The 24,301-nt window shown below is 53.4% G+C and overlaps 1 protein-coding gene across 2 annotated transcripts in view; it reads left to right on the top strand.

Moving 5' to 3' along the window:
- Pmepa1 (prostate transmembrane protein, androgen induced 1) overlaps window positions 1-24,301 on the top strand; it is a 52,274-nt gene that overhangs the window by 18,653 nt on the left and 9,320 nt on the right. For both annotated transcript variants that reach the window (XM_006499991.4, NM_022995.3), the window contains one exon: window positions 23,618-23,772. In XM_006499991.4, the coding sequence (XP_006500054.1) occupies window positions 23,618-23,772 (155 nt within the window). The remainder of the gene's footprint in view (window positions 1-23,617; window positions 23,773-24,301) is intronic.

Genomic DNA, 24,301 nt, shown 5'->3' with positions numbered 1-24,301 from the left:
AGGGGTGGGTAGTGGCTTCAAAGGAGGTAGCCCAGCATGGGACCAGACCACCACTGAAACCTAGGCTGTCCCCCCACAGAGATGCCCCGGGTAGCCCAGTCTAGCTGACATCCACAGCGTTTGCGGGCCCAGCACTGCTTAGCTGACACTGGCTAAATAAAAACCCAACAGCCTGTGCCAATAAGTCTGGGGCAGGCTGCCAGTGAAGACAAAGGCCCAGAGGCAGTGTCGGGCCATGTCTGTGCCAGAGGAACTCCAGGCACTCTGTGCCTGCTCTGCCCAGTCTGAGGAGGCCAGGATGTCTGAAGTCTTGGCAAGAGAGGACCAAGTGGAAAAAGTCCCCAGTGAGACAGGAACCTCAGCTGTGCCGAGTCACTGTGCCCATTGGTGACAAGAAGGTCTGGCATGTACCATGTGAGAGCCGCAGCTGCTCAGGGAGAGGCAGCCCCCCCCCCCCGCCCTCTCCCACCCCCTCAGCTCTCCTCCTCCAGCAGCAGAGGCCCCACTGCTTTGAGCCTCAGTCACCTTGCTGGGATCATAGCGCTTTGGCAATGTCTGCAGACTTCGTTGTCAAAAGTAAGAGTGTGTGAAGGGTGTTAGTGGCACTGGATGGGAGACCCTGGGGTGTGGCTGAATTGCCACAAGTGCACAGTACAATCCCCTCATACCCACACCCCATCCCGGCCACTGCCACCACATACACAGTGTCTTTCTTTCCTTAAGCACAGTTATCTGAAGAATTGGGGTTGAATGCAGTCCAAGCCCAGAGACCTCATCCCCAGCGTGGTGATGCTATTGGAATTAAGAGAGAGGGTAGATAGGAAACTGGTCTGAGCAGGACTAGAAAGTGAAGAAGCTCTTGCATGAGGAAGACCAGCAACCCTCAAATGGGATCTGAGGCCACCCACAGCACGGTCCACAGCACCGTGTCCTGCTGCCCTCACAGCAGCTCCCAAAGTGAGGGGGCTACCTGGACAAGGAGGGCAGTGAGAAGCTTAGCGGTGCTTAGCTGAGCTGTGGCTACCTGCTGTGTGATGTCCCCAGTCATCTCTGTCTTCTCAGGTCACCTGTCATTGCTCAGAAGTCCCCAGGGCTGGAGAGTCACAGGGGCTTGTCACCAACCAAGCCAGTGTCTTGGGAGCCACTAGTCTTGGGGTAGGATTTGCCTGGCCTTCTGGAGCTCCCAAGACCATGGAGGACTGGAAGGAGCGAGACTTTGAGGATGGGCCTGATCCTGCAGTATCTCAGGAGGCCTTGGGGTGACTTGGTTACTGGGGAGTTTTGTGGAGCTGAGAGCAGGTCAGTTGGCACACTCTTCAACAGCTGCTATTTGGATAGCAGAAGGCAGAGAGGGGTCATCCAGCCAGCTCCAAGACTGGTGATGGACGACTGGGCCGGTTGAAGGGAGAGGTTGAGGTTATGGTGAAGATAGAGGCCACAGGCAGGCAGACCCAGCCGCCCAGGGTTCATGGATGAGACCCAGGGCCTGGGTGGGTATGAGGTAAGAGGTTGGTCTCCAGACAGAGCGCAGTGGAGGGAGAGCTCACACAAGGCCCTTCTTGACAAGGGTGCTGCTGGGATTGTGGGTGGTTCCTGGAACCCACTGCCTCATTTGCCCTGGAAGTCTATTTTCCCTGAATAATTAATCACTCCCCCTCAGGCCAGAGACCCTGTGTTGGAGGACAACCCTGCCAGACAGGTTTTGTCTGCCTGATTGGCCAAGAGCTTTCCAGGGCATTGGGAGGGGAAGCTTCTTAGGCAAGGGCTGGGCTGTTTGAGAAAGGTGTGGTAATTGATTAGTTTTGTCTGTGCTTGTGGCTAGGTGGGGGCAGACATATGGGGCGATTCGGGGTGTATGTATGGGGGACTCCCAGGTGCAAAAGGTGAGTGAGTTCTTTCTCTTTCTGCCTGGGGCGCCCTAGATAAAAGTCTCTTTTGCTCTGGCTTTGGGGACCAACTGCTAAGGAGACAGGCTGTGGTAGCTGGTTTCTCCATCCCTGGAGAGCTTGGGGCAAGTCCAGCCTGGATAAGAAGGAAGTCACTCCCGCTCAGTCCCTGAACAATAGAACACGCTGTTCCAGGCAGGGCCTGGTCTGTGCCCTTCCCTGGCAGATGCACTGGGGGCTGCGTTTCTGTCTAGATAAACCCAGTCCTTTTCCCAGAGTGCAGAGCCTAGGTTGTAATTGCAGGAGGAACATGCTGAGGAATAGCCATTAAAAATGAGTGTAGAAACCCAAACAGAACCCAGAAAAGCACTCAAGGCTCGGTCCTAGAACACCGAGGCTGTGGCTCTACAGAAGCAATTCCTGATTCTCCGAGGGTCCCCAAGACTGGCGTGGCCTCTTGCACCAGTGGCTTAGTGTAATCAACCTCTCTCCGGGAATCCTATACCTGAGGCTGGGAAGATCTCGAAGCATTCATTGTGCTCAGCACTACATTCACTGTGCCCAGCACTACATTCACTGTACCCAGTACTACATTCACTGTGCCCAGCACTACATTCACTGTGCCCAGTACTACACTCACTGTGCCCAGCACTACATTCATTGTGCCCAGCACTACACTCACTGTGCCCAGTACTACACTCACTGTGCCCAGTACTACATTCACTGTGCCCAGCACTTTGACCACCATGACCAGCACTATACTCATCACACTGAGTTGCCCTGGTGACTGTATACTCCTCCCTTGGTATTTCATGTTACCTTACACATGACCCCAGCCAGGTACAGGGGGCTGTATGCCTGGTTCTGCAAAGAGGTTTACAGGTTGCTTTCTGTGAGGCTCACCATAGGAAGGCAATAGTTGTGACTAAGGTCTAGAGATGGTTGGAACTGAGTCTGACAATTGGGGAAACTGAGGCTTGGGAGTGACTGGACTTGGACTGCAGCCTGTGAGTGGCAGAGTGGGGCTTTGATTTGTGTGTCCGCTCCCATGTCTGCCTGCCACTGCCTGGGAGTGAGGGAGGAGAAGAGGGAGGGCAGACAAGGCCCATAGGCTACTTCCTAATGTGGCTGGCACGTGGCAACTGAGGTAGAAGAGGCAGCAGGAGGCAGTGGCCCCCTTCAGGCACCTTCTAGGTATGAGTCTTCCTCAGGGTACCATAGCCCTAAGGGGAAGAAATTAGAGGCCCCTATTTGGGGACCCTGCCCCTGGTGGCTGCCAGATTTGTACTCAGGAGGTGGTGGTACATGGCCCGTGCTAGGGCCCAATTCCTCCAAGGTGTGTTTTCAGCTCCTTTTGAACCTAATATGAGAGAGTGCAGGAGAGTAGGGTCACCCTAAGTCTGCCCTGGGGACCCACAGGAGACACTCCTTTCTTGGGAACTGAGGACAACTCTTTTTCTAGTGACTCTGTAGACAAGAGAACAAGGACCCCATCTGCAAAGTGGAAGGTGCATACCAAAGTTCCTCTTCACCCTTACACCTCCACCCCACCTCCGGTCAGATAAGCGCCCTCCTGTGCATTCTAATGGAACCCTTTGCCTAGTAGCCATTTCTACATGAACATCACCACCTCCAGGGCTGTGGGTTCTAGGAGGGAGAGCCCAGCAGCACAGCTGGATTTGTCAGGGCCTTGCCAGGACACTCCTGAATGCAGCCCAGTAAGGTGATTTTTTTTCCCTCTATCTCTCTCCAGTCCCCTCCCCCTTCCCTGCCCACCAGCAGACCCAAACCAGACCCATAACTTAGCATTTTCTTTTAAGTCCATCTGACAAATTGTAGCCAGAGAAAGCAACCGGGGTCTGTAAATGGCTACTTTGTCAGCGCGTCTCTGCAAGCTGTAAAAAGTCTTTTGTTGTGTGTCTAGACTGCACGCCAGCGGAATATTTGGTCTGTGTGAGAGGAGAGAGACCTGGTTGGGTTCACTTACCGGCTTATTTCAAGTAGGATTTCAAAACCCTGGCTCATAAAGCATCGTGGGCCCTGCCTCCGCCGGCCCACACCAGCCTTTCTTGTTTCTGTCGGATTTTTTTTTTTTTTCTGCCTGCTTGGGCAGTTAGCAACGAGTGCAACGGCCCTGGGAAGGGCCAAGGGACCGAGCTGTACAGCGTCTTTCTTGTGTAATTGTCCTCTTTATGACTGTCTAGACGTCCCGCAGATGCGTGTTCTCGGGGGAAATGGCTTTTCCCTCTGCCTGCGCTAAGTGGGAAGGTTGCAGACGCCTCGCTTCCCGGTGGACCGCCTGCCCCTCCCCAGAATGTCCTCTCCTTACCCCCTTAAATTAAAGCACTTTGCCTCCTGGCAGGGTCTTTGTGTTTATAACACATTTACTTTACTGTGCTAATTTTATACCAGGGGCAGAGTGGGGGTGCGTGCTAGGACATTCTCAGCGTTCTCCTTTCTGAGGGTGAGCAGGGTCCACATTCCCTTCTGTAACTTGTTAAGCCAATTTTTTGCCTTCTGTTCTCCACCCCCAGACCCCCCCAACCCCCAGCCCTCCACACCCCTTTCCTCCTTGCATATATACCAGAAAGTGGCTTCTTAAGGAAGAAAATATTGGGACTATTTAAACGGGCCTGAGGCTTTGTTTTGCCAAATAAAGTCATTAATTAGCCTCACTGCCATAGTCACCGGGTCATTTTTGCCAGGGATAAAAAGGGGGTGAATGTTTTGTTGGCGAGGCTCCTGGTGCCCTAGCCACCTATTCCCATAGGAACTGAGGCACCAGTCCCTCGATGCCACGACAGCCAGAGTGGCATCTCCTCTGCCGACTCCCCAAGTCTTTGTGAAGAGGAAAACTGCCAACCTTTCCCCTCCGGTCCAGGCAGCCACAGTCCCTGGACTGGGAAAGCCAGTGTCACTGAGGCCCAGCTGTCTGTCTGTCTGTCTGTCTAGTCGCAAAGCTGGGGTTGTAGCAGGTCCTGCAGGCCTCTTTCAGAGCGGCTGAGAATAGAGGCCTGCCTTGTCCTGGCCAGCTCCAGCCAGACTGTCACACCCCTCCCCAACCTGTCCTCACTGCAGTGAAACATAAACTTCCACCCTTCTCCTCAGCATGAGTCTCCCCTCTGTTTTTTACAGTCAGGGGCACATAAGGCGGGGACCCCTGGGCTGAGTCTTCTTTCTGACACATAAAGGAGGTGGTTGCCCTGGGCATGCACCCCAACACTCAGGACCTCAGGTAGGAGGAAGCTGCTCACACTCCAGCTGTGGCCATGACGTGGGGTGAACAGCTCCAGCCCTCTTGCCACCCCAGCGTGCTCCCAGGCTGAGGACTTTCCTCCTCCTCCTCCTCTTCCTCCTCCTCCTCCTCCTCCTCCTCCTCCTCCACCTCCTCCTCCTCCTCCTCCTCCTCCTCCTCCTCTTCCTCTTCGTTATGGCTTTGCCATAATGAAAGCTGAGTTGTCACTGAACTTGTCCTTAAGGCAAAAATTCCAAAAGGTGGTATTTGAGGGTAAGAGACTTAAGGAGTGACGCAGGACAGACAGATAGCACCTGCCCGCCCCAACTTCCCTGCCTGCTCCTCAGGACCCCCATGGGCATGTGCCTTAAGAGTCTGGGCCACTCTCAGAGTTCTGAGTCCTCCACTGACAGCTACAGCTGTGCCATAATTAGGGCTGCCCTGCAGTGATTGGTGGAGTGGATGATAGTGACCCGTCACTGAGCCAACGTGGGGTAGCGTGCCTGTTCTCTCCCTAAATTGGCCTTGCTCACCATGTCAAAAGAATTAAAAAACGCACCCTGAGGCAGGTGAGATGGTTCAGCAGGTAGAAACATCTACCACTAAGCTTGAGTCTCAGGACACACGTGGTAAAAGAATAGAACTAGTTTTCAGTTGTCCTTTGACCTCCACCTGTATGCCTGTCATGGTGACTCCCCCACACCCCACCCCCAGTAAAATGATAAAATGTTTTTAAAAAGTGTGTCCTCAGCTGGAGTTGGGAGGGACCCGTCGTAATGATGATGGTGGTGGTGGTGGTGATGATGTACTTTTTAATAGCAATCATGTCTAGTGACCTCTTTTTAAGTGACAAGGGACCCCTGTCCCTCTAACTTCAGTCTCACATTGCTCAAGGAGAGCTGAAGGCCACACACTGCACAGACACCATAGAGAGGAGTTGGGCAAAGTCTGGGATGACGGGGCTTCCCCCCCCCCACTTCCCTCCCTGTTTTCTTCTCTGTAGTTGAGGAGCTGGCTCTGGGCACCGCCGTATTTAGGAGGCGAATTGCTGCCCATGTGTCAGGCAAAACAGATGTGGCGGGGAGACAACATCTATTTTCATAATTCGGAACAAATCTGGCGAGCCGCCTCCCTTTCCAGCGGAGCCTGCTCATGCAGAAAGCCCAACTCCTTGGCAGCTTTAGAAGTATTTATAGCTCCATTGAACTTGCCTTCCTCAGAGATGGGTGGCTTTCTGCTGATGTGGGGTCCTGGATGGGTGTGGTGGCTGCTTCAGGAACACCTCAGAACATGGGACACAACTATCAGTCCTTTAGTTTTCTGAGATGTGTGTTGTCAACTGGAAGCTGACTTTGGGGCAAACATCATGCCCCCAACATCCAGAAGGGTGCCGGTCTGAACTGCCCCAGGCCACAGAGACATTGTGATGAGGTTGGGAACAGAACTCGGCTGGCACTTCTTCCTGTGTGAACAGCCAGGGTGGCCTGCCTGAGGTGCCAAGGTGGTCTGAGGACTGAGCTGGCCTCCTGTCTCTGACCATTCAGATTCCGTGCCAAGAATCACTGTGTGACACTGGAGCCCCTGCTTCAGCCTGGGCATGCCTGGCCATGCGTGTCCGAGAGCCAGAAGAAGGAAAGAGGGTGGCGTCGGGAGATTGGGCCATTGCACGTTTGCCTGTCAAAGAAATGAGCTGCTCTGTGCTGCTGAAGGGGCTGGGGCTGGGCCAGTGATGAAGTAGCCTTGTCCCTAAGCCCAGACCTACAGGCAGAAGAAAGGCATATGAGGTAGTAGTGGGTAGGGGTGAGGAGGCAGTGTAGGGGTAGCAGCTGGAGTGAGAGTCTCCCACAGAGTGAGAAGCCAAAAGGAAGGGAGTCTCTTAATACTCTTGCTGTGACCGTGTGTGTCCAAGACACAGCCGGTGTCGGCTAGAGAGGTCCTTCCCTTATAAAGCGCTCAGGGAGTGTCTTAAAAAGCACACAAACTTCACATTTGTCTGAGGCAGTCCCTAGGTGCAGGTGGAGTGTTTGACACCTGCCCACCTGGTCCCTGTCTGCCCAGCACAGGTCATAAAGAGGAGCTGCCTACAGACTCCCCGGATGCAGCGTCTTGTAGTGATGTAGATGAGCAGAAGGCCCTCCTGGGTTCCCTGGTGTGAGCAAGGTTCTGTGAGGAGCCTGAGCCTGAGCGTGGGTACCAGCGAGGCCATCCCTTAGCCAGCCTCCAGCTCTGTTCACTGAGCTCCTGGCTCCCCTTCTCTGGCCTCTCTTGATGCCTCTGGCCCCAGAGGCCCCAGGCATAGAGGATGTGTGTTTTTACCCAGGGTCACTGAAGGACTTTGGAGCTGCCTAAAGCCAGCTGGTCACAGCATTTCCTCTGACACTTGAGGTCTAGGAGGGGGAGCCTGGTGGGGCCCAGCCAGGCTGCAGCAGGCACTTGAGTGGAGTGGCTTTGGCTTTGGGACTTCTGGCAGTGCTGATCTGTAAGCTAGACTCAAGCTCACCTTGCAGGGTTCTACCTGAATCATTTTCCAGCTCCACTGTATGTGCTGCCTGTACTTTAACTGCACACGGGGTCACCCCTCCCTTCCAGCAAGCCCTAGTGCTATCTGCCCAGCCCCTAAGTAGCTGTCTCCTTGTCCCGGGCACAGGAGTAACTGCTTTCTTTTCCGTGCGTGAGGCCGCTGTTCCTGCCTCAGGACATTTGCACTTCCAGTCTTGAGCTTATTCTCTTCCCCATCCGCCCACATCTTTCACCAGCTCAGAGAGGCTGTCTCTCAGTGCTCACTCACAATTGGAGCCTGCCTTGAGGCGATACCTTGGAAACTGGTGGAGGATCTGTCCCTGGGGAGTACAAGTGTGCTCTGAGTCACTTCGGCAGCTTTGCTTGTGCAGGGGTTACACTAACAGTTTATAGAGCCACTTTATACATTTTTCTGTGCTATAACTGTTGCAGCTTACAGGGCCCGGACACTGGACACATGTGAAATCCTTTGCATGACTGATACATTCATTGATGCTGAGCCTTGGCAGTGCTTGCTGATACATTGATGCTGAGCCTTGGCAGTGCTCGCTGATACATTGATGCTGAACTTTGGCCAATGCTTGGTTGCAGCCAGGCTACCATGGCTTAGGGAAGCCCACACTCTTCTCCCAGGTTCTTGTTCGTCTTTAGGAATGAGGTTCAAGCCCTAATGCTATCTGCCATGGCAGAGACAACAGGAGCCACCACCCTCAGGTGGCTTGGAATTCCCTCTCTTCTTTTCTGAATCTTAAACGTTGTGTTTAGAATTAAATCTTCAACCCTGGGAGCCAGACTTCAAGTTGAAGGGTGGCAGCTGAGGGCTGGTTCCATGTGGTTGCCTACAGCAGCCAGATGGCAGGTGCTGGGAGGGGAGCGGGGGAGGCTGGGATGGAAAGAGAGGGGGAGGCTGGGGTACAGAGGAGGAAGAGGCCGGAGATGGGGAGAGGCTGGGACAGAGAGGAGAGGCTAGGGTGGAGGGAGTGGAGCTTCTGTTAGCCATTTGTTCCCCTGTAGCTCCCTGCCATCCTGGAGGTTGGCTGGGTTGTGCCCCAGGGATGATTGCTGGGGATACCCTCTGCAGGGTGGTCCTAGTGCCAAAAAGGGATGGTGCCTTCCCAGACCATTCACTTAGTGGGGAAAACCCTAAAGTCTTCATTGGAGATGGCAATTTGAGGACCATAGCTTTAACCTTCCTGCACCCTCTGTGGCTATCACACTAAGGCCAGAGGACCACCATTCCAGCTCTCCACTGAGCAGCTGACCTTCCGCATGTGCCTGTCCCTGCTGTGCTGTCCCTGCTGTGCTGTCCCTGCTGTGCCCTTTAATCTCATGTAGATTTGTGTAACCACCACAATCGAGCCCCACAACAGTCCCATCCCAGAGACTCCACGTCCTTCCCTTTATAGCCACATACGCCTCCTCCTCTCCTGACAACGTCTAATCTGCTCTCCATCTCTATAATTTTGTCATTTCAAGGATGTTATATAAATGGGATCATACGGTGTATAGCTTTCTGAGATTGCTTTTTTTTTTTTTTCCTCTCACTCCGAGTAATTCCCTGAAGATGTACCCAGGTTACTGGGCAGAGCTGTAGCTGATTCCTTTTCATTGCTGAGTAGTATTCCAGGGTGTGACTGTAGGGTGCTCATCTGATCTGACCCTTCATGATGAAAGGTACTTAGCCTGTGACTAAGATGTTGGCTGTCCAATAAAGCTTCTGTGAATACTGGGCCCAAGGTTTGGGGTGAATGGAAGCCACTGCTTTGGTGGATCAATGCCCAGGAGTCTGAGTTTCAGCTTTTACAAGACCCTTAGCTTCTCATTAACTCCCCCACTGCGCCCTCACCCATTCCTGCCCTTCTGGGTCTTGGAGGTGGAACCATTCAAATGTCAAGTGATGCTCTGTGGGACCTCAGTGCCCGGCACTGTATACAGGGTCCCTCTCAAGTGCTTCCTAACCGGCAATATGCAAACACCAGCTACCAGGCTGGAGAGTGGATAATGGTGGTTCTCTTGGCTGTCTCCTGGTGAGCTGTTTTGCCTGAAGCTCCCATTGCACTGGCTGCTCTCTCTGGCTATTTAGCAGGCTTTCTGCAAGACAGGAGATGCAGCTGCCATCTCTACCAGGAAGCAGGAAGGTCAGAGCTAGAGAAACTTCAGAATAGCCTTTGTGAAGTCCTTCCTAAGCAAAACAGACTCCCACTGATTAAGAGGGGTGTAGCTGGGGTGGGAGAGCCCATGAGGTGCTCATAGCAGGAAAGCCACTTACAAAGATCCCAGAGTGGGGTTAATAACCAGACCAGCAGGGCTGGAAGGTGTGAGCCGGTGTGAGCCTGTGTTTACTGGTGTGAGCCGGTGTGAGCCATGCAGGGTCTGTGAAGTGTAGTGAAGAGGAGGGAGAGGGAAGTCTCCCAGGGTCTGATGTGCTGTGGGGAACCATCAACAGTCCCATGGTTATTAAAAATCCTTGCTGTGCTGGGGTCAAAACAGTAGGGGAGGGACAGGAGGTGGGAGGCTCAACAGAGAAAGGAGGTGACAAAGGTGGGTAGATAAACCCTTTGATTTTTAACAGGTCTCCACCACCTGCCTCTGCCCTCTAGGTCCCTAAGCCACAACTCCAAGGGTGGGAATGAATTGTGGTGTGGAGTCTCCTTGTGATTGCACCACAGCTCAGTCCTGAGTTCATGAAGGGCCCCTTCAGCATCTGTGGCCATTGCTGAGCCCCAGTGGTCTGTCCTGAGATGGAAGGTTCCCGTTCTTGCTTTCTGTCACGTTTTCTTCCTTACTCTGCATGCCAGCCCCTGCCCTGTAAGCTGAATTCCCCTGTCCTGTACTAGCCACCCACCGCAGGTCCCCTCTGGGTCAGTGAAGCTTCTGGCTTTGTAATCTAATGCTGGCCTCCATTTATTATGCACCTACTGTTTATCAGCTGGTGTTGGGACACAATAGGAGTCCTAGCAACTACAAGAGGCTGATACCATGGCTCCCTGTGAACTTCCTAGGACAATGGGCAGAATGGCTGCCCACAGTCCCTGGAGTGGGTGGTACCTGTGTCTGCATTCCAACCTAGAGCAGGGCCACCTGCCAGCCCTGCTCACCACATACACAGCCCAACCCCCACCCCCACCCCCCACCCTCATCTCAGAACTCAGAACAAAGACTTCTCTGTGGCTTCCACCCTTTCCATGGAGACCCTAATCAGTGCCTTGCCCTACCTGGGATGGAGAATCGCTCTTGGGGAGTTCCCTGGAAGGGAAGCAGCAGCAGGGGCCAGAAGTGAAGGAGGCTTAGTTGCTGGCAGCTGGGAGGCTGTACTTGCTTCTGGGGTTGGCTTTGCAAGGTGAATGCAAAGGAAGAGACACAGATAGTTGGTGGTGTGGGGAGAGCCCCATGGGCTTACGCCCCAGACGGACCTAAGCAGACAGACCAGAGCAGCCTCTGGGAGGGAGGGACCCACAGACTCCGGAAACCCACCCATGCGCTTTGTGGCTCTATCTCCTGAGTCTCTGAGGCCAGCAGCCTAGCCACACCTCTACCTGTAGGTGGCACCAGGCCCCCTTGATGGTTAGCCATATATAGCCAACACTTCTCCCAGAGTACCCTCCTTATTACCAAACTGTCAAACAGCCAGAAAGGGCTAGCCTGTGCCCTTCCTCGGGTTCTGAGTCCTACGCAAGAGGATGGAACAGGTGCCGCCTGGGTCAGCAGGTCATCTTGAGGACGTGTGAGGTCATCCTGGGAACATGTGTTACTGTGACCTGGACTTTCCATGCAGTAAGTCAGGGGCCAATGCCCTCCTGCTGCCGCATCTAGAGACCAAGGGTGGGAAAGACGGGAGAGGCTGTCCTGAGAGTGACCCCAGTGAGGCCGCTTCCTGCCATCATCAATGTGCCTTGCCTTACCACTGGTAGAGTGTAGGGCTGCATCGACAGGCCCCTGTGACCCCTGTGGAGGGAACGTTCATCCCTCTCCATTAAACTGTGTGACCCAGGACAAATCACGATGCCCCCCTCTAAGTCTCGGACTCTCACAAGGCAAAGGCCTGTCCTGGAGAGCTGCGGGGACAACCCTGAAATGACAGTGACCCCTGCTCCCGCCCATTACACTCAATGTTGTCAATAGCTGTGGGAAGATTCTAGTTCACTGACTCTATGTCCACGCGAGTTTAACCGAAGCAAGGCCAGCTGGGTGCAGGGGCGTGAAATTTGAGTCCCTGTGTTCCCGGGCCTGGGCAGGTCAGTGGTGCTCAGGTGAGTGTGGCACAGCCAGGGCCTCGAGGACAGACCTGTCAATGTGAGATTGTTCTCTGCATCCATGCATGCAGATTGAAGCGGGTTGTTGATGTCCCCTGTTTCCAAGAGGTACTCCTCACTTGTGTCAATCTGCCTACCCAGTGCAGAGGCTCCTGCATGTCTTCACCAGTCACCCCAGGCCACTGAAGCCATCCCCCCGGGGACTTGTGACTCAGGCAGCAGACAAGTATCTTCCTGAGGTATTGGGAGTAGTGCCGTTTAAAACTAGGGCACTGGCATGTCCTGTCTAGGCAAGAACTGCTTTCTGCCTGGTCCTGTGGCCACATCCTCGCCGTTCTGAGGCGCGCACAGGTGAGGAGAGGCATCTATCTCTCTGAAGGCACTAAGCCTGTTGGATCAAGGCCCCAATCTTAGGACCACTGGTAGCCCAATCTCCAAGTACAGTTGCTCACCGCGGGGGGCAGAGAGGAGGGTCCGGGGTGGACACCAGTGTACAAATGTTGAGGAGACGCTGGCGCAGTCTCGCCAACAGTAAGCTGTGTCTTGTAGGTTTCTTGTGAGCCAGGCAGCATGCAATCCGGTTGTTTTTTTTGTTTTTTTTTTGGATTCTCACGCCTACTGAAAAAGGGTAGCACCATTTGGTCGTGGGGTCTGGAGGTGGGGAAGCCCCAGCTTTGTAAACTGTGGGTCGTCACCCCATATGGTGCCGCATAACTGGATTTGGGGGTTGCGGAAAAAATCTGGCAGCAGGGACAGGTTTCTGAATGCGCCAAAACCAAAACTTAAACTGGGAGTCGAGTTGTTACGGATCGTGGGGGCTGCTCACGGTCTTCCTCGGCCTCACGGCTTCCTCAACTCTGAACGCAGAGCGTGTGCACTTATGCACTGGACGTGATGTCACGCCACGCGTCACCCATGGGACGGACACGGCCCGAGAACGCCTCCGCTCAGATCTGAGACTATGATCGCCGCGCTCAAACATGCCGTCTTCTGCTCTGATTGAAACAGGATAGCTCGATTATGGAAAACAAAGGCTTGTAATCTTCCCGTACTACCATTCCCCAGCACATATCAAATTAGTATATCTTTGGATTGGATCGTGTTACAATTTAAAACATTTATCTTTATTTTATGTGTGTGGGTGTTTCGTCTGTGTGTATACATTGCTCTGTGTGCATGCACTGTGTGTGTGGAGAGCAGAAGAGCGTGTCACATCCCTAGAGCTGGAGTTATAGACATTTTGAGTCACCTGATACAGACGCTGGGAACTGAACCCAAGTCCTCTGGAAGATCAGCAGTGCTCCCACTTTCCAACCCCCAACTTTTCTAAAAAGGGAGAAAAAAAAACCCACTCTAAATGAATTCTGGTTTGGGATTAGAAGAGAATTTTCAATAATTTAAAAAATGCCCTGCCTACCATTTAATGCCATTTTATAGTTAAGTATTCAGGCAAATTTGCCTTCTCGTGTTCCCTATTACAACATCAGAATATCAGCCAACTCTAGAAAGCATTGAGAAGGATGTGCCATCCTCCAGGACCACATATGCAGCCAGGATTTAATTCTTTATGTGAAGTAAATAGGCACACCTATCTCATTAGTATGCAAATTGCTCTCATACTTGATAAATAGCAACATGATACATATGCCAAAGAATTACTTTTAAATAAATTTCTTTGTGACTTATCAATAAATATTTGTGTGCTGTTTTATATACCTATATGCCCAGGGTTAATATCTTCTCTTGTACCAAGGAAATTGCCAGGTTCAGTGAGATGGCTCAGCAGGTTAAAGGCATTTGCTGCCCAGCCTGACACAAACCAGATTCAATCCCTGAGATCCGTGTGGTGGAGAAAACCCAAGTTGTCCTCTGACCTCATGTGCACCGTGCCACACCCACTAAATAAATAAAGTTTAATAAAAATTTCCTGTTAAGAAGGGGTCAAGGGTAGAAAGTGTTTATACTGGGGGAACAAGCTCTTGAAGCTGAGGCAGTTACTCGGGGCCACACATCATGGAGGTAGGAGCCAGACATAGCCTGGGAGCACCTGTAGTGCTCCAGTGCTCCTTGTTGCTTAACTGGCCATGTGTGGAGAGACTTCTGCTCTCCTCTGCCGTTTGAGCACTGCTATGGCTCCCAACACTGAGGAGAGATTGCCCAGGGGACCCTGAGAGTCTCTTTACGGTGGTCTGGTTTTGTACCATAGTGCTCACGGGCAGCTCTCAAGCTGGGCTTTGAGAGGTGATGAGAAGAAGTCCAGTTAGTTAGGTAGCATGTTTCTGGCTTGCCAGGCTCACGCCAGTCGAGGGTGCCTGCTGGACTAGAGTGCATACTGACAGACTGGCACCGCTACCAGAGGCCACCTGACAGGCCAAGTGCCTGTCACTCCTGACTTAACCGTTTTCTTAGAAGTCCTGGCAGATGGAACAGGTGGTGTTCGCAGAAGTAAGCCCTTCGTGGAAGAGTTTAAAGTTGCCAGGAGAACGAAAGCTGGAGGTAGCTGTAGTGAAGGTCAGCAGGGAGAAGGTAGCCTAGGCTGCAGGACTGGGGCAAAGCCATCAGGAGGCCACAAGTGATAAATTGGGTGGGGGGGGGGGGGCTTGGGCAGACACTGAGTAGGTGTGTTAGGCCTGCCTTCCCAGTGGTTGTCACTAGGAGCATTTGTGTGTGTGTTTGTGTCTGTGTGTGTGTGTGTCTGTGTGTATCCTAGGAGGTCAAAAGAGGGTGTCAGGTTCCCCTGAAGCTGGAATTACAGGCAGTTGTGAGCCACCTGAAGTGGGAATTCAGAGGGAACTTGGGTCCCTGCAAGAGCAGCTGCATTTGTAACTGTCAGGGTGGGGCTAGCTGTCCTTCAGCCCCAGATGGCACTGTCCACGGTTGTTGACTCTATCAGCTCTGCAGCCTTACAGAGAAGGTGCTCGGGAATCTCTGCTTTTCTCAAGCGGAAACTGAGGCTCAGCGAAGGAGTCCGCACAGTGCAGTATCACCACACTCTTGGCCACTGGGAGCGATATGGAGTTGGGATACAGGCTGCCCCTCACCACCCCCTTCTCACCACCCGCCTCTGTCCCAGGTCTTCTGAAAGGCAGGGCCACCCCCGGGTGAGCACTGAGACTCCTCCCAGCTGACCCTTGGCTCCTCAGCACGCGGCAGGCGTCAATGAGGCCCCTAGGACTGAATACAGAGCCGTTGAGAAGGGGCTCAATGCCCATTGCATTGTGCCCCAGCTTTAGAGCTGAGCCTTTTGTTCCAAAACCTTGGAAACAGAGCTCGGGTTCACTTCCCTTCTCCTGGGTGCTGAAGCCCCTGACTCATGTTGGGGGGGGGGGGGATGCCAGGCCCTTTAAGATCAGTAAGTGAGGAAAATACATGCTGGTTTCCAGGGAACACAGGCACCTCCTGGGGTGGGAGGGCATCATGAGCTACATTGTTGGCCAACACTTAGAAACTCATATCCATAAACAGACTCACACAAGGGATCTTTTGAGTATGTCATTAAGATTCCTTAAATTAAAATGGTGACTGTAGTCGGCATGGTGGCCTTGAATCCCAGCACTGGGGAGGCAAGCGGATCTCTGTAAGTTTGAGGCCAGCCTGTTCTATATATCGAGACCCTGTCTCAAAAGATAAAACAAATTATGAATGCTTCTCTTAAAAGGGCAAACAGTGGGCCTTGAGGGATGGTTCAGTGGGCAAGCGTGAGAGTCTGAGTTCAGTCGCCCACAGGAAAAAAGCAGAGCATGAGGCTTGAAAACAGTTTAGTGGTTAAAGTACTGTGTTAGTCTTTCTGAGGACCCAAGGTTGATCCCCAGCTCCTGTGTCAGGTGGCTCTCCTAACTGCCTGCAACTCCAGCTCCAGGGGGACCCAGCACCTAGATTCCAAGGTTTCCTGCACTCATGTGTGCGTGTGCATGCATGCATGCATACACACACCTACAAACACACCTTGCATGCACACACATTCACACACTAATGCAAACAGCAGAGTAACACAAAAGATAAAAGTGCAGTCTTGGCCTTTCAGAAGTCAACATTCTTTTGTTGTTGTTGTTGTTTTTGTTTTTCGAGACAGGGTTTCTCTGTGGAGCCCTGGCTGTCCTGGAACTCACTTTGTAGACCAGGCTGTCCTCGAACTCAGAAATCCGCCTGCCTCTGCCTCCCGAATGCTGGAATTAGAAGCGTGCGCCACCACACCAGGCCAGAAGTCAACATTCTTAATTCCTTTTTTTTTCTTTCTGTAAAATGGGCCTCTGTTCTGTGTCCCTTTTTCCCTGTCCGACCATGACTGCCTCCTCCCCTTGGCAGACCTGTGTGCCATCAGCTCTCAGCCGGAGTGACTTGTGCCCACATGTAGATGTCACCAAGGAGGTGATGAGACAAATCCCAGGAATGCTGTAAATATACAGAGCAGCCCCCAACAGAGGGGACTGTGGGAGCCCAGACATCTCTCACCCTGAGGCCAAGAGGGCCTCAGACAGAGATCATCTTTTGACTAGTACATGGGATTCTATAATAATGTTTGCTGGGTTTGTTGGGTGACATCTAGAAATACCCCCTGCAGTGTGGCCCCCCCTCATTCCCATGGATTCTATCAGCAGGGGATGCTAGTGTTAATTCTGTCACATGCCACGCTGCAGGTTAGCTTTGCAGGGTTGAAAGGTTACGAGCTGCCTGGTTTTAACAGCCCCTGCCTTCCTCAGCAGTGGCCATCCACACCGCCAGCCTCAGAAGGGCTCCCGTCCTGGACCCTCCCACCACCTCTGCTCAATGAATCGGGTCCGTCTGACTTATTTTAGAAATCTTTGGGGTACAGCCTCAGTCACGTGGATGGAAGCGCGCTCTCGCTGTGAATTCTCTCTGCCCTGCCAATAACTCACGAACAGGATTGACACTGTGCTGACAGCGGGTGTTTAAAGATGTTCGATGCCGGTGACAATAGAAAAAAAAAAGCCCATTAGTTCTTTCCATTTGGGTAATAGCGAGAAAGATAAAAGGTGCGTCTTTGCCCTCCCTCACTGAAGCAGCATTTAATCACGAAGCTCTCAAGTGATTAGACAGGCCTGCCTGCCACCTTCCTTCCCGGGACCGCTCGTTACCCGGGCCTGCTCAGCATGCACACGAGGTCTCACTCGGTGCTAGATGCTCGGTGCTGGCCTCCTGTGTGGTCACCTCCTGCAGCAAAGCATCTGCAGCTAAGCACGGAGGTGGAGGTCTGTGGTCCTCTGCCACTGAGGGAGAAGCTGGCCCATCTCTACCTCACAGTCCTTTGCATGCCAGCTCAAGGTCTCAAACCAGGAGAAGCATGGAAAACTGGGCCTCTGTTCTGTGGCTCCTACGTGCTTGTCCCTCCTTCAGTGGCCAGATCCCCAGGGAGCCTTTGCTGTCCACTCCCTGCTGGACCTGCTGGACAGGCCCTGGCTGAAGAGACTGCAGAGCTGATCTGTGCCCGACCCCGTGTTATAAGATTCCTGCCCAGGGAAGGGTTAGTCCAGGGCTTCCAGGTCGCTCTGGGAACTTGAGGCGTGAACTGGGCCTCACTCACGGGAGGTGCAAGGATGTGTAGGTATCATGATCTGAGAACAGAACTTCCTAGGACCCAAAGTGTCAGTCATGATTCTAGCAAGGGAGGAAAAGATGGATGGAGAATGGACAAGAACCTGGATAGATGGATGGTCGAATGACAGACAGATGTAAGCATGGATGGATGGGGAATTAGGTGGGTGGGAATGGATGGGTAGGTGGGTGAGTGGATGGATGCATGGATGCATGGATGGACAGACAGAACAGTACTGAGATATGGGGAGGCCATATGGGTCCTGACCACCCATATGAAACATGATCGGGAAGGAATGGTCTCAGAGCCTCCTCATTCCCATTGCTACACAGACCGTGAAGGCCCAGAGAGAACACCTTTGTCTCTGGAATCTTCCCTGTGTTGAGGATAGGCTGTTGGCTCTCTCTCTGTGGTGATGTGGGTGTAGCCACAGGTCCCTACCCTCTCCCAGATAAAGAGGAAAGCAAGGCCCAAGAGAAAGGATTAGCTCACGGTCTCATGCACCCTGCGGAGCCTGGGGAATGAATGCCCAGTGCCCCTTTCCCACCTCCAATCCCAGACACTGCTCCTCCTGCCATCCTTGTCACACAGAGGTGACAGTCTCAGCAGAGAGACTACCTGAGTGTCTTGTTACAAGTTGCTTTAGAAATGGACCTGTTTCTTAGTGCCCACCTCTGCCTTGTAAATTTAATAATAAATTTAATTGTATGTGTTCGTAACTCATACACAAGAGGGCAAGATGTACCCGCTGCTTCCTGTGTCCCCCTCAAAGTGAGATTTGTGTAGAAAAGTTCTACCTTTATTTTTAACAGAATACTGTGTGTGTGTGTGTGTGTGTGTGTGTGTGTGTGTGTGCGCGCGCGTGCGTGCGTGCACATGCTGGCTTGCAAACTCAGACACAGAGGTCAGCCTCTGGTATTGTTTCTCAGGAGTTTTTTGAGGCAGAGGTTTCTGGCTGGGACCTTGGGGCTATGAGAAGCTAGCCAGATGATGAGCCCAGGGAACAGTGCTGGGATTGTAGGTGTGGGCTGTCATGGCTGGCCTTGGGGTATGGGCGTCTTCCCTATGCCTGGCTTGGTGTCTGTAATCTCCGTGGGAGGTAGAGGCAGGTTATCAGAAGTTCAGAACTACCCTTGAGTATATATCAAGTTTGAGACTAGCCTTGGTTACGTAGAAACCTGTCTCAAAATAAAACAGCCTTGGTGTTGTGCTGGGTGGGCCTTTTGCCCCAGCACTTGGGAAGCAGAGGCAGGTGGATTTCTTGAGTTTGGAGGCTAGCCTGGTTTATATAGTGAGTTCCAGGACAGCCTGAGCTACATAATGAGACTGTCTTGAAAGGAAAACAAACAAACAAACAAAGCTACCAAGAATGGAAGGGTCTTTCCTGATGACACCCATGAGACACTTCCTGACACCCACTCTTCTTTGCTCTCAAGGTAGTGGTGACTGGAGGTGCCTGGGTGTGGGGAGTGTTACCTGGTCACTCAAGGTCACCTGGCCAGAGGTAGATCCTCGCAGAACCTGGCAGCTTTCTGAAAGCCTGGCAGTCTGTCCTGAAAACCAGAACCTGCTGCTGCCTGCTCTCCAGTCCTTGGGGGCGGCGGGGAGGAGGGGTGCGCAATTAAAAACAAAAAACAAAAAGTTCTTCCATTAAATAAATGCACCTCAGGGATGTTTGCAACAGCACCCAAGAAATGACAAAAGTTATTCCTTTGACATCTAGTCTAATTTTACTTGAATTCAAGGGCATGGGGGAGCCGGTTCATATTCAAACACAAGAGGCAGTGGGGGAGGGTTGTTGATGGAGTGGCCGGAACCCCAGCGACCAGGGCTCCTCAGAATGACAATGAGGCCGCCCGCCGGGTCTCCACCAGGCAGGCCTAACGAGATTAGATTTTCATAAATTTCAGACAGTGCCAATTCCTAATTCCTCCGTGTGCGGCCCACAGGCCAGACAGGGCCTCGTGCAGGCTGCTTGTTAACGGGGAAGGACGCTGCTGCCCTCCCCTGAGGCAGCCCCAGGGGCAGGCTTGGGGAGATCATCTGGTGTGGAAAACCCCCACCAAGGCTAGCGGGAGCCAGGTGGATCTGCCCAGCTCTCCAGCCCGGCTGCGCTGCCCTCAGAACTGGAAGCCTGGGGGTAGGGCGGTACATCCACCCTGATACCAGGTGGTTGGAGCCTGTCTGCTCCTCCTGTGTCCCAGTCTGCACTGGGAAGGAGTGGAAGGCTGGGATTCCAACCCTGTTCCCTTTCTAGAGCAGGTGCCAAAGGTGGGGACAGAAGGATGTCGCCTTCTCCTTAGCAGCTGGAACTGAAGTGCCTGTGGCTCACCTGTCAGAGTCAAGTTCTGGCCCTTGCAGGGATTAAGGTGTGTGCCACACTATGCCTGCCTCGCTTTGTTTTGAGATGGGTTTTCATGTAGCCAGAGCCATCCCCTCTTAAGGACCAGCCGTGGCCGTGGCCCCTTGTTGCCACACAGAGTGGTTCCCTTCTTACCACTCCTGGGGAAATGTTTGATGACTGTGTTAGGAGGTCATTGGCTTATTTACTGACAAGGTCTCACCCTATGGGGCACACTGGCCTCATTGTGTAGATCAGGCTGCTCTTAGCCTAGCCTCAGCCCTCCTGCCTCACCCTCCCAGGTACTTGTAAGGCAGACATGAACTATGAGCCTGGCTTCACCTCCCTCAGCCTGTATTTTCTCAAAAGAGCCCTAATTCAGAGAGTGTGTTCTCAGCCCCGCTGCAGGCAACATGGTCTGGACACCACAGTGTGGCTCTGCCTGTCTGCCCGGCCTTGCCACAGATGAGTCCAACTGTACCTGACCTGGGTGAAATCCCGAGGAAGCTGTCTGTCCTTACGCCAGGTGTGTCTGTGTGTCTGCCTTGGAGGTACAGGGACTCTTTGGTAGTGTGTTCCTTACTCTAGCACCTTACTCTGCCTCAGTGGTTGCTGGGTACCCTGCAGACCCTGTGGGAACAATGTTGTGGGCACTTCCTGTTCTACTCGATGGCCAGCCACATTCCACCACGAGCTTTGCTGGACATTTCCATGGACTTGGTTGCTCATTTTGGATCTGTGTTTTCTCCTCCTGGCGTGTGCACTTTCTATGTCTTGCCAAAGTTGATAATGGTGGAACCCCGTGGCCAGATTTGTGTGTACAGAGTCCTCCCCTCACTTTGGGGAGCCATTCTATTTTCTAGATATAGGAACCCAGACTTGTCAACCCCAGACCCTGCAGGGTCCGTGCCCATTGTCCCCATGTCCTGTCAGCTTCTGCCAGGCCTGCTGCCTCAGATCCTGTCTCTCCAGTCTTCCCATGGCCCCAGACCACCCTAGGAGGAGTGTAGCAGCCTGTCCAGTCCCTCAGGCCACCAGAGGACAGGAACAAAGGCTGCCTGCATCTCCCCATTCCTTTCAGGCCTGATGTGGGCAGAAGCCCCAGAGAAAGCCAGAGGGGTGTCTCAGCCAGGGTGAGGACTCACAGAGTTGGGGGGAGGAGTTGCGGGCCCTTTGGAGGAGTGGGGGTGTTGCACAAAGCAGGCCCTGTGTCCCTTGAATGCATGGCTTTATCCCCGTCAGGACAGCCAGACCTGACCTGAGAGCCCAGTACGTTCAGACAAAACCATCCAGCCCTTGTCCCGCCTCTTCTGGGGAGACAGGAGCATAGCTGCAGTGACCCAGTCTTGAACCTCACTGTGGCCCCACTCAGGCTGTACATAAGGGTGCCGGAGTGTCCACTAGAAGGAGCCCATGTGAGGCATGGGTGAATCTCAGCAGAGTTCTTGTAGCTCAACACCTCTACACTACCCCCACACTACTCCACGTAGCTCCTCCAGGGTGAGGTGGGCCAGCTCAGAAGCTCCACGTGTAGCCCAGGTCTGTACTTGTGGGCCCTTGGACTTTGTGATGCTTCCATCATGGTTCTGTGTCTGGAGGTTCTGCCCTTCAGTGAGGCTTGAGAAGGCGCTTACATCAGGGGAAGGGACGATCTAAGCGTCACTGGACTTACGGGGGTCATTCTGTCGTGGGAGGAGCGTTCTGGGTGCTAAGACGCTCAGTAGCATAGTGGGCCCTGCCTAAATGTGGTCATAGCACACGCAGTGGTCCAGTGCTGTGATGGACCTGTGGGGAACAGGAAGAGGAGATGATATTCCGGCTGGGGCTGAGGGATAGCCTGGGACAGGGATGGCCTGGGACAGGGATAGCCTGAGACAGAGATGGCCTGGGACAGGGATGGTCTGGGACAAGGATAGTCTGAGACAGAGATGGCCTGGGACAGGGATGGCCTGGGACAGGGATAGCCTGAGACAGAGATGGCCTGGGACAGAAATGGCCTGGGACAGGGATAGCCTGTGCCAGCTCTATGAGCTGCTAACCCATTCACACACAGTAAGGTGCCCATCTTGGGTGTGTTACCCTGCTCAAGGCAACAAGGAAACCATGGTGGTGGCAGGAGGCAGTTAAACCTGCTTAGGTTTGAGGCTTGGGCCTATCTATGTTGGCTTTCAGCCCCTCCTCAGTTCCTGTCTCTGGTAAGCACAGAGTCAGCCAACTTGCAAGTGAACTTGTGACCTTGGCGTCCCTTCCCTCTTTTACAGCAAGGAGTGCTCCCCCACCCCCACCCCCACCCCCACCCCCACCCCCACCCCCCAGGTCTTCCCCTCTGTGGCTGGGGAGGCTCATCACTGTGCCTCCACCTCTGGCAGGGCCTTTGGGATGCCTGCTGTCTGTCCTTCTACTGAGTCCAGTGTCCTGCAAGACTCCTGGCATCCTGCCTGTTGCTGGGGGGCTCTGCTGGCACCAGCTGCAGCCAGCTGCTAAGCCTCAGCCCCTCGGAGTCAACAGAACCACCCGCTTAACAGTATCAAAGCAGCCTTCCCCTTCCCAGCACCGGGGGCTTTTTCTCCTTCTAGAGGGGAAATCAACTAAATTGGAAATCAGGAGAAGAGCGTGTGGAAGGGGCCCAGGGACAGGGCCTCTGAAACAAGAGAATCCCAGCAAGGGCAGTATCTGGGCTGAGTCTGAGGCCTCACTAGGAGGGCCCTGTGACCATGACTGCGCTGTGTGCCTGTGTGGTATGTGTTCTTATATGTTATGTATGTGGCTAAGGGGTGTGTGTGTGTGTGTGTGTGTGTGTGTGTGTGTGTGTGTGTGTGTTTGCGCGCTGCCTTGTGTTTTTCTGAGGTGTGTAGCAGGTTCGCCTCCCCCCCTTTTTTTTTACTGGGCTATATTTTGGAATGGGTGTCAAGAACCCATGGGTTTTGGGGCTGCCTGTGAGGGTGCTGAGGTGTGTAGGGGTGGTGGGCTGTTTTGAGGAGTGTAGAAGGGTTTTGGAGTGTCTGAGATTTAAGAGTGTTGGACCCCCAACATGGCTGTGTTGGGGTGTAGAGAATGTACAAACCTTAAGCACTTGTTTTGGATCGTGGAAGAGGGTTGGAAAGTTAATGTAAAGAAAAACATTGGGGTACAGGACTGTTATTTTAGGGTGTTTAGGAAGTTTTCGGAGTTAGTTTGTGAGCGTATTGACATAGGAACGTGCCTATTTGGCAGGTGAAGGGTTGAGTGCTGAACTATTGGGCCGTTTTGGGGGGTGTGTAGGAGGGTTGGGGTGCTGGTGGGAAGTTGGACTGTGTAGGAGTATTGGGACATTCTTTGTGGGGAGATACAGTCAGGGTGGGGTGCTAGTGTAGGGGAAGGTTGGGTATGGCTGGTGTGGGGGAGGGTCAGGGAATGTAAGAGCACTGGGCTGTTGTTTTAAGGGTGGGAAGGTTGAAGCATTGCTTGCTGGGATGTGAGTGTTAGGATATTGGGAGAGCCCTGCACTGGGCTGGTTCTTACGTGCGCATGCCCCTGTGTTGCCTCTACCTCTGTCCACATCCCTCACCGGCGCCCACACGAGCCCCTCTTCTTCCCACCGTCCCTCTCCAGGCCCCATAGGAGCCACCGGGATTCAAAACACAAGTTCCTTTCTGAGAGCCAGGCCATGCCAGGCATCTCTGAGGGTGGGACCAAGTCTTCATCCATGTTCAAGGTTGGGACTGGACCACGTTCTGAGCACAGGGTCTCTGAGCTGTCTTCTCCCCCGTGCCCAAGTCCTCAGCGTTGCGTGGCTGAGAGAGCCTTTGGAGGCTGACCCTAAAGTCTCACGTGTCCCTCTGCCCACAGCGGAGCTGGAGTTCGTGCAAATCGTGGTCATCGTGGTAGTGATGATGGTGATGGTGGTTATGATTACGTGCCTGCTGAGCCACTACAAGCTGTCAGCCCGCTCCTTCATCAGCCGACACAGCCAGGCCAGGAGGAGAGACGATGGACTGTCCTCGGTGAGTGGGGCCTCCGCACGGAACACTCTGACAGAACACTCATGGCGTTACCCCCATCTGGGTGCTCACAGGACCAGGGATGAGGGCTCAGAGGCTGCTGCTTCCTCCAGTCAGTGAAGCAGGAACAGGAGGCGGATAAGACTCACGCTCGAGACTCGGGGGGGGGGGGGGGGGGGGGACCAGGAGCTCGTGAAGGTTTGGGCTGAAGGGAAGCTAGGAATTTGCACATTTGAGGTAGACGTGAGGATGGGCCCAAGCCTGAGGGCCTAGCAAAGCTGCCCCTAGAAGTGGCTCCTGCTGTCTTCCCAGAGGGAGCAGGAAGTGTCAGGTATGATTCTGTGGGCTCCCCAGAGGAACCCCACTATGTGAGGCGGAGCTGGGAGCTGTCTTAATCTCCATAGCTAGGGGCTGAGTGGGTACCGGTTTGGGGGAGCAAGGAGGTGGAAGACAATTCAGGGGAGACAGCTAGGCTATGTGGTGGCAGGTCAGGCCTCCTAAGGCCATTGAGAAGCCAGGTGAGACAGAGTGA

This window comes from Mus musculus, chromosome 2, assembly GCF_000001635.26.
Source record: "Mus musculus strain C57BL/6J chromosome 2, GRCm38.p6 C57BL/6J".
Taxonomy (NCBI): domain Eukaryota; kingdom Metazoa; phylum Chordata; class Mammalia; order Rodentia; family Muridae; genus Mus; species Mus musculus.
Note: the sequence above shows the minus strand (reverse complement) of the source record. Positions and strands in the feature narration are given on the sequence as shown.